Source organism: Chrysochloris asiatica, unplaced genomic scaffold (genome assembly GCF_000296735.1).
Source record: "Chrysochloris asiatica unplaced genomic scaffold, ChrAsi1.0 scaffold00429, whole genome shotgun sequence".
Taxonomy (NCBI): Eukaryota; Metazoa; Chordata; class Mammalia; order Afrosoricida; family Chrysochloridae; genus Chrysochloris; species Chrysochloris asiatica.
The window spans coordinates 1,155,001-1,174,136 of NW_006408947.1; the positions used below are offsets into that span (position 1 = coordinate 1,155,001).

The window sequence follows — 19,136 nt, forward strand, 5'->3', positions numbered from 1 at the left end:
TCTAGATTTATGGGAAGAGAGGGACTAAGAGCTGGTAGCCAGGAGGCACACTTGCAGAATGTGTCCTTTGGGGGTAAAAATTATTATATATGCCTGAGTGGTTGTTTTTGTTTTTGTTTTTTTAAAGCTAAAGTGAATATAGAGAAATACTGTTAACTGATGGTACATGGAGGGGCTTATAATCATTGTAATGAAACAAGATGCATGATTTGTTGAATGTAAAACTGATGATCTGTCCTATAAACTTTCACTCAATCCACAATAAAAACCTTAAAACAACAACAAAAAAAAATTAAAAAAAACAAACCCCATCCCAATCAACAACTAATAACAAACTTACACATTAAAATAAACTCTGTAAGATTCTTTAAATAAAAAGAAGAAGAAAGAAAGCCTCAAAAAATTTTAAAAATATCAAAATATTACAAAGCATCTTGTCAGGTCACAATGCTATAAAATCAGACATCAACAATTATAAGATAAAGGAAGCAAAACCAAATACATGGAAATTGAACAACAACCTGCTTAACAGAATAAATTTAAAAACAAAAAATTTTTTTGAATGAAATGAGAATGGAAACACAATCCAAAACATCTGGGTTGCAAAAGCAATGCTTAGAGGACAATTTATAGCAATAAATGTACACATCAAAAAAGTAAACCCCCACCCTTGTGCCCAGACCCGATAGCCTGCTGGCTGCACCACACACAGAGCATCTGCCTTGTCCATATTAGCTCTTCTTGCAGGAAAGCCCCACCTGCCCAAAGCCAAGATGTCCAGCTAGTGGACCAAACCAAGACCACCAAGAAGCAGAAGCAGAAGGCCACTTCCAATGTTTTTGCCATGTTTGTCCAGTCCCAGATTTAGGAGTTTAAGGAGGCTTTCAACATGATCTACCAGAACCATGTTGGTTTCATTAACAAGGAGGACCTGCAGGACATGCTGGCCTTCCTGGGAAAGAATCCACAGACAAGTACCTGGAGGGCATGACAAGTGAGGCTCCAAGACCCATCAATTTCACGACATTCCTCACAATGTTTGGGGAGAAGCTGAATGTCACTGACCCAGAGGACATGATCTGCAACACCTTTGCTTGCTTCAATGAGGGGGCCTCAGGTTCATGGATGAAGAAGTAGATGAGATGTACCACAAGGTACCCATTGATTAAAAAAAAAAAAAAGGCAACTCCAACTATGTGGTATTCACCTGCATCCTCAAACATAGTGCCAAGGACAAAGAAACTAGACCACCCTTCCCATTCCCTATGCCCAGGCCCCTGTCCCAGTCACTTATCTCTCACACTCACTCACCTGTACTATCTCCCTGCCCATGGCCCCACATTACTCTCTCAGAAAATCCTTCCTTTGAGAGGTAGAGCCCTAGCTCACACTAGAGGAAACAGGCCAATAGACGGACAGTGTCGGGAATGGTGCAGACTCTGAACATGTTCCACCATGACCCCAGATATCTGGGAGAGAGTCATTGATCCATCCCACAAAGGACTATCTTCCTGGGATGCTCCTGAAGGGCAAGACCTGTGGACATCAAGGGAAAACTCAAGGGAGCCCAGGCTTCAGCTATAGCTTGCCCAGCTTTGGGCTGTAGCCTAGGAGGAAGGAGTCCTGTGTCCAGGCATCTGACACCTCCTCATATATGTCCCCACACAGAGCTTGAAAGCCATTTTCCAGCCTCTGCCACAAACAAATAAGAGACTCACCCAGGAGCCCAGCCACCAGAACACACCCTACCCCACCTTGGGCTTGCATTCAATTTGTACCAGGGAAGGCAAATCTCCAATAGAAAGATGAGCACTTAAAAAAAGAAGAAAGAACTAAAAATAACACCTTAATCCAGTCTCCAAAAATAAGAAAAAGAGCAGCAAACTATTTTTATTGCCACAAGAGAAAAATAAATAATAAAGATTAGAGTAGAAATAAATGAATTATAAAATACAAAAATAACACAAAGAATCAACAAGAAAAGAAGCTGGTTCTTCAAAAGGGTTCATAAAATTAACAAACCACTGGCAAATCTAACCAGATAATAAAAGAAGATTAAAATAACAGACTTAAGAAATGATATGGATGAAACCACTATGAAACCAATGGAAATAAAAAGCGTAAGAACAGAATACTATGAAGAATTGGAGTACTAGTGTGGCTAATGTGCTGGACTACAAAGTTGGTTTGAACTGCAAAGTTGGCAGTTCAAACTCACTAGTCATTCCTCAGAAACCCTATACAGAGTTAAGGAGCTCTGGTAGCGTAGTGGTTACGAATTGGGCTGCGAACCTTAAGGCAAGCAGTTCGAAACTACCAGCCGCTCCGCGGGAGAAAGATGAGGCTTTCTACTCCCGTAAAGATTTACACCCTCAGAAACCCTGTACAGGGTCGCTATGGGTCAGAACCGACTCGACGGCACTTAACAACAACAACATACTCCAACAAATCTGAAAATCTAGAAGAAATGGAAAATTTTTAAGAAAAACACAATCTATCTAAATTAACACATAGTGAAGTAGAAAGTTTGAATAGACCTATAACAGAAGAAGAAATTGACCAGGTAAGTGAAAAAATCCCAACAAAAACAGTCCAGGACCAGATGGCTTTACTGGTAAATTCTACAAAACATTCAGAGAAGACCTGACACTAACTTTACATAAACTATTCCAAACACTCCTCAAAAATAGATGTAAAAATGCTCAACAAAATCTTAGCCAATAGAATTCAATAACACATCAAAACAATAATACATCCTGAACAAGTGGCACTCATACCAAGGATACAAGGATAGTTCAATATTAGATACAACAATCAACATATTCTAGCATATAAATAAAACACACAAAAAACCCCAAAGAGACTTACAAAAATGGAAAAATATATCAATGGAGAAGAAGACTCAACATTATGAAAATGTTAACACTACCCAAAGCAATCTGTAGATACAACACAGCTCCAATTCATATTCCAACATCATTCTTTAAAGACATGGGAAAACTGATCACTAACTTTATATGAAAATGAAAGAGACCTCAGATAAACAAAGCATTGCTTAAGAACAAAAAAGCTGGGGACGTTTTACATCTTAATTTCAAAATTTACTATACAACCACAGTAGTCAAACAGCCTTGTTCTGGTGCAATAAAATTGATGGGACAGAATTGAGATCCCAGAAGGAAATCCATCCACATACAGTTAGCTGATCTTTGACAAAGGGCCAAAACACATTTAATGGGGAAGAAATAGGCTCTTCACCAAATGGTGTTGGAAAACTGGAAATTCATTTATAGCTGAATGAAATAAGATCCATGTCTCACACCATACACAAACACAAACTCAGTGTGGATTAAAGGTCTAAATGTAAAACCTATGTCTATAAAGATCATTGATGAAAAATAGGGATAAACTTAAGGGCTCTAATAAATGATATAAATATATTTTCAAACATTACTAAAAGCACACAAACAGTATGAGACAAATAGATGACTGGAACCTCCTAATAATTAGATGCTTATGTGTATCAAATGATATCACCAAAACAGTAAAAATTAAGTTCACAGAGAGGGAAAATATTTTTTGCAATGAACTAATTTCTAAAATTTATAGCAAACAACAAGACCTTTCCACCACTCATCTGTCAGTTTGTCGTACTGTGGTGGCTTGTGAGTTGCTGTGATTCGGGAAGCTATGCCACTGATATTTAAAATGCCAGCAGGGTCACCTATGGTGGATAGGTTTCAGATGAGCTTTCAGACAAAGAAAGACTAGGAAGGAGTGACGAACTACTTCTGAATATTTAGTCAAGGAAAACCTTATGAATAGCAGAGAAACACTGTCAGACATAGTGCCTGAAAATGAGCCCCTCAGGATGGAAGACACTCAAAATGCGACTGGGGAAGAGCTGCCTCCTCAAAGAAGAGTTGACTGTGATGATACGAATGGAGTAAAGCCTGTGGGAGAAAAGCCCGCGGGACCTTCATTTGCTGATGGGGCACAACTCAAAATGAAGAGAAACAATTGTAAACATCCATTAATAATCAGAACATGGAATGTACAAAGTATGAATCTAGGAATATTAAAAATTGTCAAAAATGAAATTGCATGCATAAACATCAATATCTTAGGCATTAGTAAGCTGAAATGGATTGGTATTGGCCATTTTGAATCTGACAACGACATGATTTACTATGTCGGGAATGACAAATTGAAGAGAAATGGTATTGCAGTCATTGTCAAAAAGAACATATCCAGATCAGTCATGAGGTACAATGCCGTCTGTGATAGGATAATATCCATGTGCCTAACAGGGAAGACCAAGGAGCTCTGGTAGCGTAGTGGTTACGAATCAGACTGCTAATCTCATGGTCAGCAGTTCAAAATTACCAGTTGTTTCACAGGAGAAAGATGAGGTGTTCTGCTCCCGTAAAGATTTACAGCCTCGGAAACCCCGTACAGAGTCGCTATGAGTTGGAACTGACTCCAGGCACATAACAACAACAAGGAAGACCAGTTAATATCACTATTATTCAAATTTACACACCAACCACTAAAGTCAGTGAGGATGAAATAGAAGAATTTTACCAACTCATTCAACCTGAAATTGATCAAACATGCAATCAAGATGTATTGATCATTTTTGGTGATTGGAATGCAAAAGTTGGGAGCAAAGAGGAAGAATCAGTAGTGGGAAAATATGGCCTTGTGACAGAAATGATACTGGAAAGCGTATGATAGAATACTGTAAAATCAATGATTTGTTCATTTCAAATGCCTTCTTTAGACAGCATAAGAGAAGACTATACACATGGATCTCACCAGTTGGAATACACAGAAATCTAATTGACTACATCTGTGGAAAGAGATGATGGAAAAGCTCCATATCATCAGTTAAAACAAGGCTAGGAGCAGTCTGTGGAACAGACAGACCATCAACTGCTCATAAGCAAATGCAAACTGAAGCTGAAGAAAATGAAAACAAGTACACAAGAGCCAAAATATGACCATGAATATATCCCACTTGAATTTAGTGATCATCTCAAGAACAGATTTGATATATTAAACAGTGAAGACCAGAAGAGTTATGGGATGATATCAAGAACATCATACAGGAAGAAAGCAAAAAGTCATTAAGAAGACAAGAAAGAAGGAATAGGTCAAAATGGATGTCAGAAGAGACACTGAAACTTGCTCTCCAGTGTAGAGATGCTAAAGCAATGAGGAGGTACAAGAGATGAACAGAAAATTTCAAAGATCAGCTCAAGAAGATAAAGCCAAATATTACAACAAAATGTGAAAAGATCTGGAATCAGGAAACCAAAAAGGTAAAACATGCTTAGCATTTCTCAAGCTGTGGGAACTGAAGAAAAAATTCAAGCCTTGACTTTCATTATTGAAAGATTCAGTGGGAAAATTATTGAATGATGCAGAAAGCATCAAGAGAAGATGGAAGGAATACACAGCATCACTGTACCAAAAGGAAACGGTTCATGTTCAAGCATTTCAAGAGGTAGCATATGATCAAGAGCCAATGATACTGAAGGAGGAAGTCCAAGGTACATTGAAGGAACTGGCAAAGAACAAGGCACCAGGAATTGATGGAATAAAAATTGAAATCTTTCAAGAAAGTGAGGTGGCACAGGAGGCACTCACTCATCTCTGCCAAGAAATTTGGAAGACAACTATCTGGCCGACTGATTGGAAGAGATCCATATTTGTGCCCATTCCAAAGAGAAGTGACCCAGCAGAATGCGGAAATAATTGGACAATCTCTTTGATATCCTATGCGAGTGAAGTTTTGCTAAAGGTAATACAGAAATGACTACAAGCATACATTGACAGAGAACTTCCAGAGGTTCAAGCCAGATTCAGAAGAGGCTGTGGAGCAAGGACTATCTGATGGATCTTGTCTGAAAGTAGAGAATATCAAAGATGTTTACCTGTATTTTATTGACTATGCAAAGGCTTTCGATTGTGTGGATCATGACAAGCTATAGACAACATTGTGAAATATGAGTATTCCAGAACACTTAATTGTGCTCATGAGGAATCTGTACATGGACCACAATACAGTTGTTCAAACAGAACATGGGAACACTGAATGTTTTAAAATTAAGAAAGGTGTATGACAGGGTTGTATTCTTTCACCATACTTATTCAATCTGTACGCTGAGCAAATAATTCGAGAAGCTGGGTTGTATGAAGAAAAATGTGGCATCAGAATGGGAGGAAGACTTGTTAACAACCTGCGATATGCATATGATACAACCTTCCTTGCTGAAAGTGGAAAGACTTAAAATATTTACTGATGAGTATCAAAGCACAGCCTTCGGTATGGATTGCATCTCAATGTAAAGAAAACAAAAATCCTCTCCACTGGACCAATAAACAACATTCTTATCAATGGAGAAAAGATTAAAGTTGTCAAGGACTTCATTCTTCTAAGATCAACTATCAACACTCATGGAAGCAGCAGTCAAGAAATCAAAGGATGCATTGCATTAGGCTAATCTGCTGCACTAGACCTTTTGAAAGTATTGAAGAGCAAAGATGTCAGCTTAAAGACTAAGGTGCACCTGCCCCAAGCCATGTGAAAAGCATGTGAAAGCTGGACAGTGAACAAGGAAGACAGTAGAAGAACTGATGCCTTTGAGTTGTGGTGTGGGAGGAGAATATTGAAAGTGCATGGGCTGCCAAAAGAACCAACAGATCAGTGTTGGAAGAAGTGCAGCCAGAGTGCCCCTTGGAGGCCAAGATGGCCAAACTTCATCTCTCATACTTCGGACATATTGTCAGGATGGACCAGTCTCTGGAGAGGGATATCATGTTTCATACAGTGGAGGGTCAGAGAAAAAGAGGAAGACCCCCAGTGAGATGGATTGGCAAAGTGGCAGCGTCAATGAGTTCAAGCGTGGCAACAATAGGTTGGCCCAGGATCGGGCAGCATTTCGTTCTTTTGTACATAAGGTTGCTATGAGTTGGTACAGACTCGATGGCACCTAACAACAAGATCTTTGCTAGAAAAAGACACACAACCCAATTTTAAAATTGGATATAGGTCATAACAGACACTTCACCAGGGAAGACATTCAGGCAGCCAATAAACATATGACAAAATGTTCACAATCAATAGTGTTAGAATCCAAAGAAAAAAATAAGATACATACATATATATATATATATATATATATACATATATATATGTATATATATGATACATACATATATATGTATACATATGATATATATATTCAGTATATGTATATATATGCACACATATATACGTATACCTGGGGACTGCACTATTAACAATTGCAAAAAAATGGAGACAGTCTAAACGCCCACCAGTGGAAGAATACATAAACAATCTTTGATACTTACACACACGATGGAATGCTATGCAATGTTGAAGAATAACACTGAATCTGTGAAACACCTCATAAAACATGGAGGGTATTATGGTGAAATTAGTCAATCACAAAAGGACAAATACTGTATGAGACCACCACAGTGAAAACTCAAGATTTTCATTATTTGATGGTTACGAGGGATGGGAGGGAATGGAAAATAATTAATTAGCTAGAGGCTACACAGATACATGTGTGACTCGAATGACAGGGAAGGAAATATACAAGAACAGGGAGGCTGGCAGAAGAATGATAAAGCCAGGTGAAGACACAGGGAGGTATGCAAAGGCTAAAGAGGATAGACATAGAGATATAGACACAACTTTATAATAACAATGCCCTGTGGGTAGATACATGGACAGAGATACATGTTGAATAATGGATATGGGAGGAAGAGTGGGATATATATATCAAGTGGGGAAATATATATATTTATTTCCCCACTTGATATATATAATATATAAAAGAGCTTGAAAAAGTATTTTGTACATGAGTATTTACCTTTCCTGCAAACACAAATATGAATGTGGTAGAGCATGTTGTTGTTAAGTGCTTTCGAGTCATTTCCGACCCATAGCGACCCTGTATAGGGTTTCCAAGGAAAGGCTGATGAGCTTGAACTGCCGACCTTATGGTTCAGACTGACATTTCAGTCCAGTGTGTTGACCCACAGTGCCAATACACAATAGGAAAAATTATGAAAACTTTTTACATATTGCCAAACATCTTAAGGCAATGACTTGCTGGACCTAGATGCTCAGGACCATAGTCTCAGGGGATACTATGGGTCAACTGGCATAACATAGTCCACAGAGACAATGTTCTACATTCTCCTTTGGTGAGTACTGTCTGAAATCTCAAAAACTAATTAGCAGCTGTCTAAGGTGCACCTATTGGTCTCTCCATGTGCAGAAGAAGGAAGAATGATTAAAGTTGAATATGCCTTGCACCAATTAATCTAATGGACTAATGGAGCATGTGAATATCAGTCTTCAAGACTCCGAGATCACAAGAACTAGATGTGCCCAGATACCACTACCAACAAACAGCTCTGAAAGGGATCACATGAAGGTCTCACATAGAATGGTAGAATATGTGGAACAAAACTCAAAATTATTTAAAAAAATAAAAATAAAAAAAGACCAGGTTTACTGGTTAGATAAAAATGGTAGGAAACTGAGGCTATGTCCCTTGACCACTCTACAGGTCTTGAAAGGAACTCACACTCGTGACTCAACTTTCACCTAAGCAGTAGACAGTTATATAGGGGTAACCACAATACTAGTAAGGTATACTCACTATGAATGATGGAACAGTCTTTCAAAATCAAAATGGCAACATTTATCTAAGGACAAAGTTGGGTGGTATGAAATAGGAACCCATTGAGGAAGTGGGATAATATTGTTATAGCATAGAGTAGATTGTAATCATTGAGATAAAACAATGTATATCATTTGTTAAAAGTAAAAGTGATTACCTTGTTTAGAAACCTTCATCCAATTCACAATAAAAAGTTACAAAAAAAAAAAGATGTCCAGTCAGAACACTAAATCAATAAATGTAGATCCATGTTCAAAGCAGCATTATTTTCTATAGTAAAAAGATGGAAACTACCTAAATGCCTATCAACAAAAATATGGAGAGCCAAACACAATGGAGTACTATTGTTGATGTTGTTAGGTGCCATCAAGTTGATAACACCTTGTAGTGACCTTATGCACAACAGAATGAAACTGTCCCATACAGTGCCAACCTCACAACTGCAGTGCCAACCTCACAATTGTTGCTATACTTGCACCCACTGCTGCTGCTGTCAATCCATCTTGTTGGGGGTCTTCTTCCTTTCTGCTGACATTCCACCTTACCAAGCATATATAATCCAGGGACTGATCCCTCCTGATAAAACATTTGAAGTATGAAATAAGACGTCTCGTCATCCTGGCTTCTAAGGAGCATTGTGGCTGTATGTCTTCCAACATAGATTAACTGTTCTTTTGGCAGTCCAAGGTAGGAAGAACAGGACGTGTGTGAAACCCACTCTGAGGCAGTTCTCAAACCAAGGAATGCCTTGCATGCCAAAGATTATGGGAGCAAAACACACTGACCAGATGGTTGGGGGAAGTAATCTAAAATGAGGAGAAAATATGTGTGCCTAACTGTAATCATTGCAATGAAATGAAATACGATAAGATGAGTGTAAAGCTGATGTTCTCCCATGTAAACCTCATGATAAAAACAAAAAAAAATATATTACCTACAATACAACTTTAAGTATAATCTTAGGCAGGAGGCACATCCAGGCACCAAACAAAGCTAGAGCTTATTATTACTAGATAACAGTTGTTGTTGTTGTTGTCAGGTGCCATCGAGTCAGAACCGACTCATAGCGACCCCATGCACAGCAGAACGAAACAATGTCTGATCCTGGGCCAACCTCACTACCGTTGCCACACTTGACACCATCAATGATGCCACCTGGCTGATCCATCTCGTTGGGGGTCTTCCTCTTTTTCTCTGACCCTCCACCTTACCCAGCATGACATCCTTCTCCAGCGACTGTTCCCTCCTGACAATATGTCCAAAGTATGAGAGACGAAGCTTAGCCATCCTGGCCTCCAAGGAGCACTCTGGCTGCACTTCTTCCAAAACAGATCTATTGGTTCTTTTGGCAGTCCATGGCACTTTTAGTATTCTCCAACACCACAACTCAAAGGTATCAATTATTCTATGATCTTCCTTATTCACTGTCCAGCTTTCGCATCCATATGATGTTATTGAAAATACCATGGCTTGGGTCAGGCGCACCTTAGTCCTCAAGCTGATGTCTCTGCTCCTCAACACTTTAAAAAAAAAGTTCCTGTGCAGCAGATTTGCCCTATGCAATACATCCTCTGATCTCTTGACTGCTGCTTCCACAAATGTTGATAGTTGATCCAACAAGAACAATGAAGCCCTTGACAACTTCAATCTTGCCTTTATAGGCCCCCCCATTTTGGGTAGCCAATGTCTATGTTGCCCATCCCTGTCAAACCTGTGTACCGAGGGGGTGGGAGTGATCCTTGCTGTAAAGATTTGTTCCCCTTTTTGAGCTACTACATCCATACAGGTAAAGTTCATCACATTGTAGGTTACTCTTTTTTTTTTTTTTTCCTTCTTCTTTCTTCTTCTAGTCGAGTTCTGATCATTCAGCCATTGAAGCCAGGTCAAGTGGGTGCTATCTGCAAGTATGGGTGTTCTTGTGAATCTCCCCTCACTTCATATTATCTGGACGTTTCACTCTCAAGTCCTCTGTGGCCATGTCAGTGACTCTGGGCCCAAGAGTTCCCAGGTCTTGCCACACTGCTGGCCATCCAGGTCTCCACCCAGGTTGACAGGGGTCTATTGAATGTGGTCGGGCTTAGCTCACAACTTCAATGCTGTACTGCTGGTCATCCAGGTCTCCACCCAGGTTCACGGGGTCTATTGAATGTGGTTGAGCTTAGCTCATAACTTCATTGCTGTTTTTTCCCCCTCTTCCCTTATCACTGACCAACGTGGTCACCAGCCAGACCACATACCTGCTCATGTATTCCCCTTGAGTCTCATTCTTGGAAGTGGGTTTGCCCTGGGGGGGTCCCGATCACTTGCCTCGATGGCTCCCAGGCAAATAGCTTACTTGTTCTTGTAGTAATCAATCAGACTACTGTTATTGTTTTGGATTTTTCCTTCTGGTCTTTCTTTCACAAAGCATCTTCTGTTTTTTCTAGCTGTTCCAGGCTGGTCTACTTGTCCTTTCCAGTGGAAATTTCTTACCTCAGTCAGTTCTGGATGGGGTTCTGGATTCTACCTATGGTCTTGTGCAATATAAAGGCTCCACAGGAAGTCTCTTTTACTGGGCAACTTCTAGCCCCCTTTAAGGTATTCCAATCAGTTAAAGGCTAAATGAAGACAGACTTACAATCTTTCTGTAGTGATAATTCTGGCTATTCCTTTCTTCCCCCCTCAAGTGTCTATTTTACAGTGGTATACAAGGGAAACCAAGATTCAAAAGACAGACAAGCATCTTGCCACTATTCCCCTCTTTTACCCCTTCAAACCATGCCTCAATCCCTGTATCCTGGAGCCCTGCTGTTCCAAAGTTGTGCATACATCATCATTTACCTCTGTCCCACTTAGCCTATGTGAACCTGCCTAACTGTTCTCCCATCAGCATTGTTCTTCCATTTCCTTCGACCTTCTGACCTTCTTGTGTATTGCCCACCCCCTTAGCACTTCCCCTCCCGCACCCAAGCTATCCTGTGTCTATTCTTTACCCTGTGCTCTATCTTTCCCTCCCTCCCCTCCTCTCATCCCATACATCCTGGTGATCAGTATATATATATATAATTTTTTTCCTCTTTTAGTGTTGGTTCTTTTTCTTAGTCTTTTACAATAGTGGTCCTGTGCAGTATTTCTCCTTTTGTGACTGACTAATTTCACTCAGCATAATGTCCTCAAGGTCCATCCATGTTATGCGGTGGCTTGCAGCTTCCTTGTTGTTCTTCAAGGTAGCACAGTATTCCATTGTGTGTATGTACCACAGTTTGTTTTCTATTCTTCAATTGACAGGCACTTAGGCTGTCTCCATCTTTTTGCTATTATAAATAGTGCTGCTATGAACATGTGACCTAGCTTGGATGGTTTGCTGATGAGAACTCAATCAGATAATGATAAGAAGTTTCATACAGGGAGCAAGCGTAAACTGCTATAACTTGATGAACTGGACCTTTACTTACCCAAAATTCCAACTGAAAGGGAAGGTTTCTTCATATCAAGGATCAAGCTTGCCTCCTCAGTACATTAAGTTGATAGGGACGGGCAACTTACACTTCAGCTATCAAAATTGGGGGTTTATAAAGACAAGCTTTCATGAGAGTGCCTAGTGTCAGAATGAGAGGGTAAGATAGAATCCCCACTGAATAGTTTTCTTCTTGTCCAGATGACTCTGGTGATGATGGGGACAGGATTTTATGATTAATTTATGAGTAACTGTTATCAGGACTAATGATGATTGTCAATGTAAATGTCAAAGAGGTATAACTTAAAAGGGGGGCAGTTAATCTGCATTTCAGGAACAGAAGATCCTAGAACCATCAAAAGAAAGAGCATGAGTGAGGGATCCTAATCCAAATAGTGGTGATAACAAAGGTGGTGGAAGAGGCAAAGGCATACAGAGGCAGAGCAGCAGAGGACTACACAGGTAGTGTGCCTTTGGGTAAGAGGCTGGCTTGCAAAATGTGCCATTTGTATATATAAATGAATATATATTTTCAATGTGGTATGTATACATAAAAAAAAATAGGGGTGTGGATAGAGGTAAATGCTGTCAGTTGGTGCATGGATTGTAATAATTACAATGATTTGTTGAATGTAAAACTGTCCTTTAAACCTTTACTTAAAAATAAAAGCTTTTAAAAAAAGCACTTTAATGGGAAAAAAAAAAAAAAAAAGACCAAAACAGGTGTTACAATGAGACTCAGAAACTTGCTTCTGCTTGAAAAGAAGTGTCTTAGGCTAGGTTCTCTTGGAGAAACAAAACCAGTGAACCTTATATATTCATAATAAAAAGAAGTCTATTATCAAGGAGGTGTCCTGGTGTGGTGCTGTCAGTTAATACGCATGACTGCAAAATTGGTTTGAACCACAAGGTTGGTGGTTCAAGCTTACCAGCTGCTCTTCGGAAACCATATACAGGGTCTCTATGGGTCAGAATCAACTTGACGACACTTAACAACAATAATTATCAAGGAAATGGCTCATGTAGTTAAATAGTTGAGCAAGTGTCAAGTCTGTGGGTCAGATGCCAGGTTGGTGGCGGGGCTGATGAACCAAGATCAGCAGGTTGGATGGCAGGAAGGCAGGCTGGGCAAGTAACAAGATGTTGTTGTTGTTAAGTGTCATCAAGTCAATTCTGACCCATAACAACCCTGTATAGGATTTCCAAGGAGCAGCTGGTGAGCTTGAACCACTGACCTTGAAGTTCAAACAACTTGGCAGTCTGATAAATTAGCCCATAGTGCCACACCAAGACTCCAAGTAACAAGATAGGCAGCTGAAAACTCCCAGGATCAGCAGGCAATAGAGCAGGTAACTGGCTCAAGTCCAAAGATGTATAGGTCAGATGATGAACCAGATGCAAAGTCCAGATCCAGCAGAAAGAAACAAGCTATGTCAGAATATCAAATACATGGAAGCAGGCGACATCCATAAGGAAACCTCCTCTTAATTGACTGATTGTTCATAGCAGATCGCATCATAAATTTCATCATAGGGGATGACTACATCTTAGCTGTAAAACCACTGAGAATCCTGACCCAGTTAATTGACACAAAACCTTAACTATTACAAGAAGGAAAAATTAATGGAAGAAATGATGAAGTAAAAAACCTGAACAGAAACTTGAAATGTCAGTTTGCAGAGACAAAGTAAAGTATTATAATGAAATGTGCAAAGACTAAGATTAGAAAATTAAGTAGGAAAAACACAATCAACATTTCTCAAGCTGAAAGAACTGAAGAAAAACTTCAAGCCTGAAGGATTCTATGAATCTTGGTTTTCAAATATTGAATTCTTAGTAAAGTAGAGGGTCAGTAGAAAAGAGGGAGACCCCCAATGAGATAGATTGACACAGTGACAGCAAGGACTGGGCATTGCTTTGTTCTGTTGCTAACAGAAGCACTAGGGAACAAATTCAAAGGCACCTAACAACAATAACATAATTTAAGATGATATCAATATTTCAATATTTATTATATAAAATGTGGTCACTATTGATATGGGCTAAATAACATTAAATAATTCATATCCATTGTTTCATTCCCTGTTAATGAAATACATTTTAAATCCTAGCATTACTGATTGAAAAATAGAGCTGTAGCATCCTGAATTTGAGTCAAGATGTATAAAATAGTAACTTACCTCAGAGTCAGAGCTGTCAAGCTCAGCCAAAGTTGGAGCTTTGAGGAGTTTCTTCTGCTGCACAGGGACTAGCTGTGTGGTATTTAAATTATATTCTTTTGTTGATGATGTTAAACCATTCACCACAGATGATTCTAGTACACTCCTTGGAGGTTCAGGGGTAGTTATATCTGGTAAAACAAAGGCAAAAGCTCACCTTTCTTAGAACCCTGAAAAGTAATTCAGTGAAACCAAAATACTTTTCATTGTACATACATCTGAAAGAACACATCATGAGTTATTTCCAAATAACTCAAATATAAAATTGAGGCTTGGTACTTTTCTTAGACTAGGTTTTCTAGAGAAAGCAAAACTAGTCAACACATATATGCGTATATACAAAGAAAAGTTTATTATGAAGGAAATGGCTTAAAATTGAAACGTCCCAGGTCCCCAGCAGAAGAGAGACAGAGCCTTCCCTGCATTTCCATTATATTGAAAGCAGTCCACACACCCAAGGAAGCATCCCTTTAATTGATTAGCTGCTCATAGCCACTCATCACAGAGTTAACTATACCTGTATTAGGTTTCATCACCATGTGAATAAGCCCATCTCAACTACTAAATCTTTGGAAATCCTGGCCTAGTCAGATTGACACAAAACCCCAACAATTACAATACTGTAAACTCTTTTTAGAGAGAACTTTTTTCTTTCTTGTTAGATAATAACTGTCAAATTCAGCTAAAATAAACCTTAAATAAAAAACTATAAAATGAAATTTATAAATTAAAATTTGAAGCTGGAAGAGATCCTACAAATAATTAAACCCCAACTTCTTCATTTTACAGATGAAGAAACTGAAGCCCAAGGAGGCTAATTTTACTTTATACCCTCTGAACCATTTGTTTTGAAAGGGTGAAGAGAAACACATGGAAGACTATACTAGGCATAGAGCTAGAAAACCTAAAAAGGACTAGATTTAAAATAAAAATATCTAATAATTTCCTATATCCATATAAACATATTTAACATGAACATACAGATTCTGGGATACAGTCCCTTTGATTTAAATTATTACGGACTAAATTTACATAGGAAAGCAGTATATCAAATGAAAGGAAAGAAGGTAGTATAGTATTGTAAGATGTAGAGTGTTCAAGGTCAAAATCTAGTGCTACTGCTAGTTATTCGACTTCAAGTAAGTTACTTAACCTCTCTGTTTTCTCATCTGTAAAAATAGACGGGGACTTATTCTTAAGATTCCATGTATTAATAATAGCATATGAAATGCTTACTAAATACTGTGCCTTGTAGAGGCAGTACAGAGTCATTTGCAATAAAGAAAACTAAAGCTAAGAAGGATTGGAGTCAAGGCCATACAATAAGTGTGTGGCAGGTTTGATATGTGAAGCTTTTTAGTGTTGATTCTAAAGCCAGTCCTTTTTTATCGCTATTGCAAAAAAAAAGTACAGTGTAAGTAGAACTAATTTTCTTTATTGCTTCAAATGAAGAATTAAATAGGGAGCAGACATAATCGTCCTGGTATGGCGCTGTGGGTTAATGCACCAGACTGCAAAGCTGTTTGAACTGCAAGGTCAGAGATTCAAACTCACCAGTCACTCCTCGGAAACCCTGTACAAGGTCGCTATAGGTCAGAACCGACTTGACGGCACTTAACAACAACAAGACATAATAACTAACTACAGAATTGTTAAGTGTCGTCGAGTCGGTTCTGACCCATAGTGACTTTATATAGGGCTTCCTAGGAGTGGCTGGTGAACTTGAACCACTGACTTTGCATTTCAAACTGATTTGTGATCCAGTGCTTATCCTACAGAGCCACAAAAGAACCATGTAAATAATATTATATCTAATTTAATATCTAAAACTTTATTTTTAGATATTTATGAGGCCAAAGATTATACCTCTGTAAACTTAAAAAAAGGTTTTAAAGGGGAAAGAAAAGAAAAGATGAAAAGGAAAATAGAAGAAGAGAGAGAGGAAAGAAATAGAAAAAGGACGAAGACAGACGAAGTGTCCTTAAAGAGTTATCATCTTAGGTAAGATATTTAGATAGAAGTTGACAAATCATTCTTAGAGATTAAGTAGCTACAGGAAGTAAATGATGGGGGGGAAAGTACTGAATGGAGAAAAAGAACAAAGCAACAAATTTTTACACAAATTATAAATGCTAAAATCTTTTCATAAGGACATTTATGAAAGTTGCCAAAAATAATCAGAGAAATCTTTATTAAACAAAAATATCAAAATGTGAAGGTATTGTATCTCAGCATATCCTCCATTTGGGTCTATGTATTTCTGAGAACAGTGTTTTTCTAACCCTCCCCCAAAGAATTCTGTACTCTGATTTACACCCTATCAAAACAGCAGTTTTAGCAGCCTTTGGGGAGTTTTTTTTATGAATTGAATGAAGGTTTATAGACAACGTAACCAGCTTTACATCAGAAAATTACACACTTTGTTTCATCTCAGTGATTACAATCTCCCCTCCATGCAACAACAGTCAATGCGTTTCTATTTTTATTCGATCCAACTTCCCATCCATTCCCAATTTTGTCCTTAGGAAAATATTGCCCTTTTGATTTTCAGTGACTGACCATTTTGTGATGATCATATCTTACTAGTGTTGTTCCCCCTGCAAAATTAGCTACTGCTTGGTTGAAAATTGGGCCACAAGATGATCTCCTTTCTAAACCTGAAGGGTGGTTAAGGCCATAGTCTTGGTTCCTCCAGTCTCTTTCTGACCAGTAAACTAGAACGCTTTTGTTTTTAATTAAATACATTTGTGTTTTGTTTCACATTTAACCCCACTCTGCCCTATAGCTCCTGGTGTGATCCCTTTCAGAGCAGTTATTAGTGGCAGCCAGACACCATCTAGTTCTTCCTGTTCCAGAGTCATGGAGATGAATGTTGACATGTTCCATTGGTCTATTGAACTAATTGATTCCAAATCTCTTCAATTCTTATCACAATTATTTCTTCTGCACATGGAAACACCAATAGCTGTACCTTATACAACCAGTCATGAGCTTACAAGACAGACCACAGACACTAGTCACCCAAGTAGGATGCACAACATTTTCTTGGCAGACTATTTTAAGCCAACTGACTATGGTTCCCCTGAGACTACTGTCCTGAGCCTCCAGGCCCACCAACTCATTGCCTTAAGATGTTCAAACATATTTAGGAAGTTTTCACCATTTTTGACCATTGTATGCTCTGTCAGCAGTACATTGACAGAGAACTTTCAGAGGTTCAAGCCAGATTCAGATGAGGACATGGAATGAGAAATATCATTGCTAATATCAGATCAATCTTGAATGAAAGCAGAGAATACCAGAAAGATGCTGACCTGTGTTTTATTTACTATGCAAATGCTTTCCATTGTGTGGATCATGACAAGCTATGGACAACATTATGGAGAATGAGTATTCTGAAACACTTAACTGTGCTCATGAGGCACTTATACATAGACCAAGAAGCAGGTGTTCAAACCGAACAAGGGAACACTGAATGGTTTAAAACTAGGTGTATACCAGGGTTGTATTCTTTGACTATACTTATTCAATTTGTATGCTGAGCAATAATCTGAGAAACTGGATTATATGAAGACCTGGTATCAGGATTGAAGGAAGACTCATTAAAACCTACAATGTGCAGATGATACAACCTTGCCTGCTGAAAGTGAGGAGGACTTAAAATACTTACTGATGATGATCAAAGATCACAGCCTTCGGAATGGGTTAAACCTCAATGTAAACAAAATAAAAATCCTCAAAACTGGACCAGTAAATAACATCAAGATAAATGGAGAAAAGACTGAAGTTGTCAAAGACTTCAACACTCATAGTAGCAGCAGTCAAGAAATCAAATGGCATATTACATTAGGCAAATCTTCTACACAAGTGTCCAAGGGCAAAGATGCCAGTCTGAGGATTAACATGTACCTGACTCAAACCATGTTATTTTTAATAACCACATATGTACGTGAAAGTGGACAATGAATAAAGAAGACATTAGAACAATTGATGCATTTGAGTTATAGTGCTGGAGAAAAATATTCAAAATTATCATGGAGTAACAAAAGAACAAATAAATCTGTGTTGGAAGTACGATCAGAATGCACCTTAGAAGGCAGGATGGCAAGACTTAGTCTTTCATTCTTTGGACATATCAGGAGGCACCAGGCTCTGAAGAAGGACATCATGCTTGGTAAATGGAAGGTCAGAAAAAAAAAAGGAAAATCCCCAATGAGATGGATTAGCACAGGTGGCAACGGGCTCAAGCAGAATGAGGCAGTATTTCATTCTGTTGTGCATTTGAGTCAGTACCAACTCAATGGCACCTAACAACAACGTTCCACCACATTAATAGTTGTGTTTGCAGGATAATACTCATGTACAAATATCCTCTTTCAAAGTTCTATGTATTTGTGGGATATACAAATATGTGTATATAATCCACACTTCCTCCCTTACCTATTCAGCATATGTCTCACTGCATATATCTATGATCAGAGTATTGTTGTTTCAAGGTTGTGTATATATCACTATTTAACTCTACCACATCACTGTGCCTATACCTATATTTATTATTTTTCTGCCACCCTCCATTGTCTTCTATATTGCCCTCAATGTCACCTGAGGTAATGTGTCTACCCTCTAACAAGTGAATTACTCTCTGTTCCCAACAACCCATGATAACAATCAAAGAATATTTCTTGTAATATGAAACATTTTCTTAAACATTTTTTTTATATTAAGCTTTTTTTTTTTATTAAATGTTTTTATTTT

At 38.4% G+C, this 19,136-nt stretch overlaps 1 protein-coding gene across 1 annotated transcript in view; it reads right to left on the minus strand.

Annotated features, from left to right (window-relative positions):
* Positions 1-19,136, minus strand: part of SPIRE1 (spire-type actin nucleation factor 1) — a gene marked incomplete at its 5' end in the record, with an annotated part of 311,924 nt that overhangs the window by 31,545 nt on the left and 261,243 nt on the right. Inside the window, one exon of the mRNA XM_006876930.1 lies at positions 14,343-14,512. Coding sequence (XP_006876992.1) covers positions 14,343-14,512 — 170 coding nt within the window. The remainder of the gene's footprint in view (positions 1-14,342; positions 14,513-19,136) is intronic.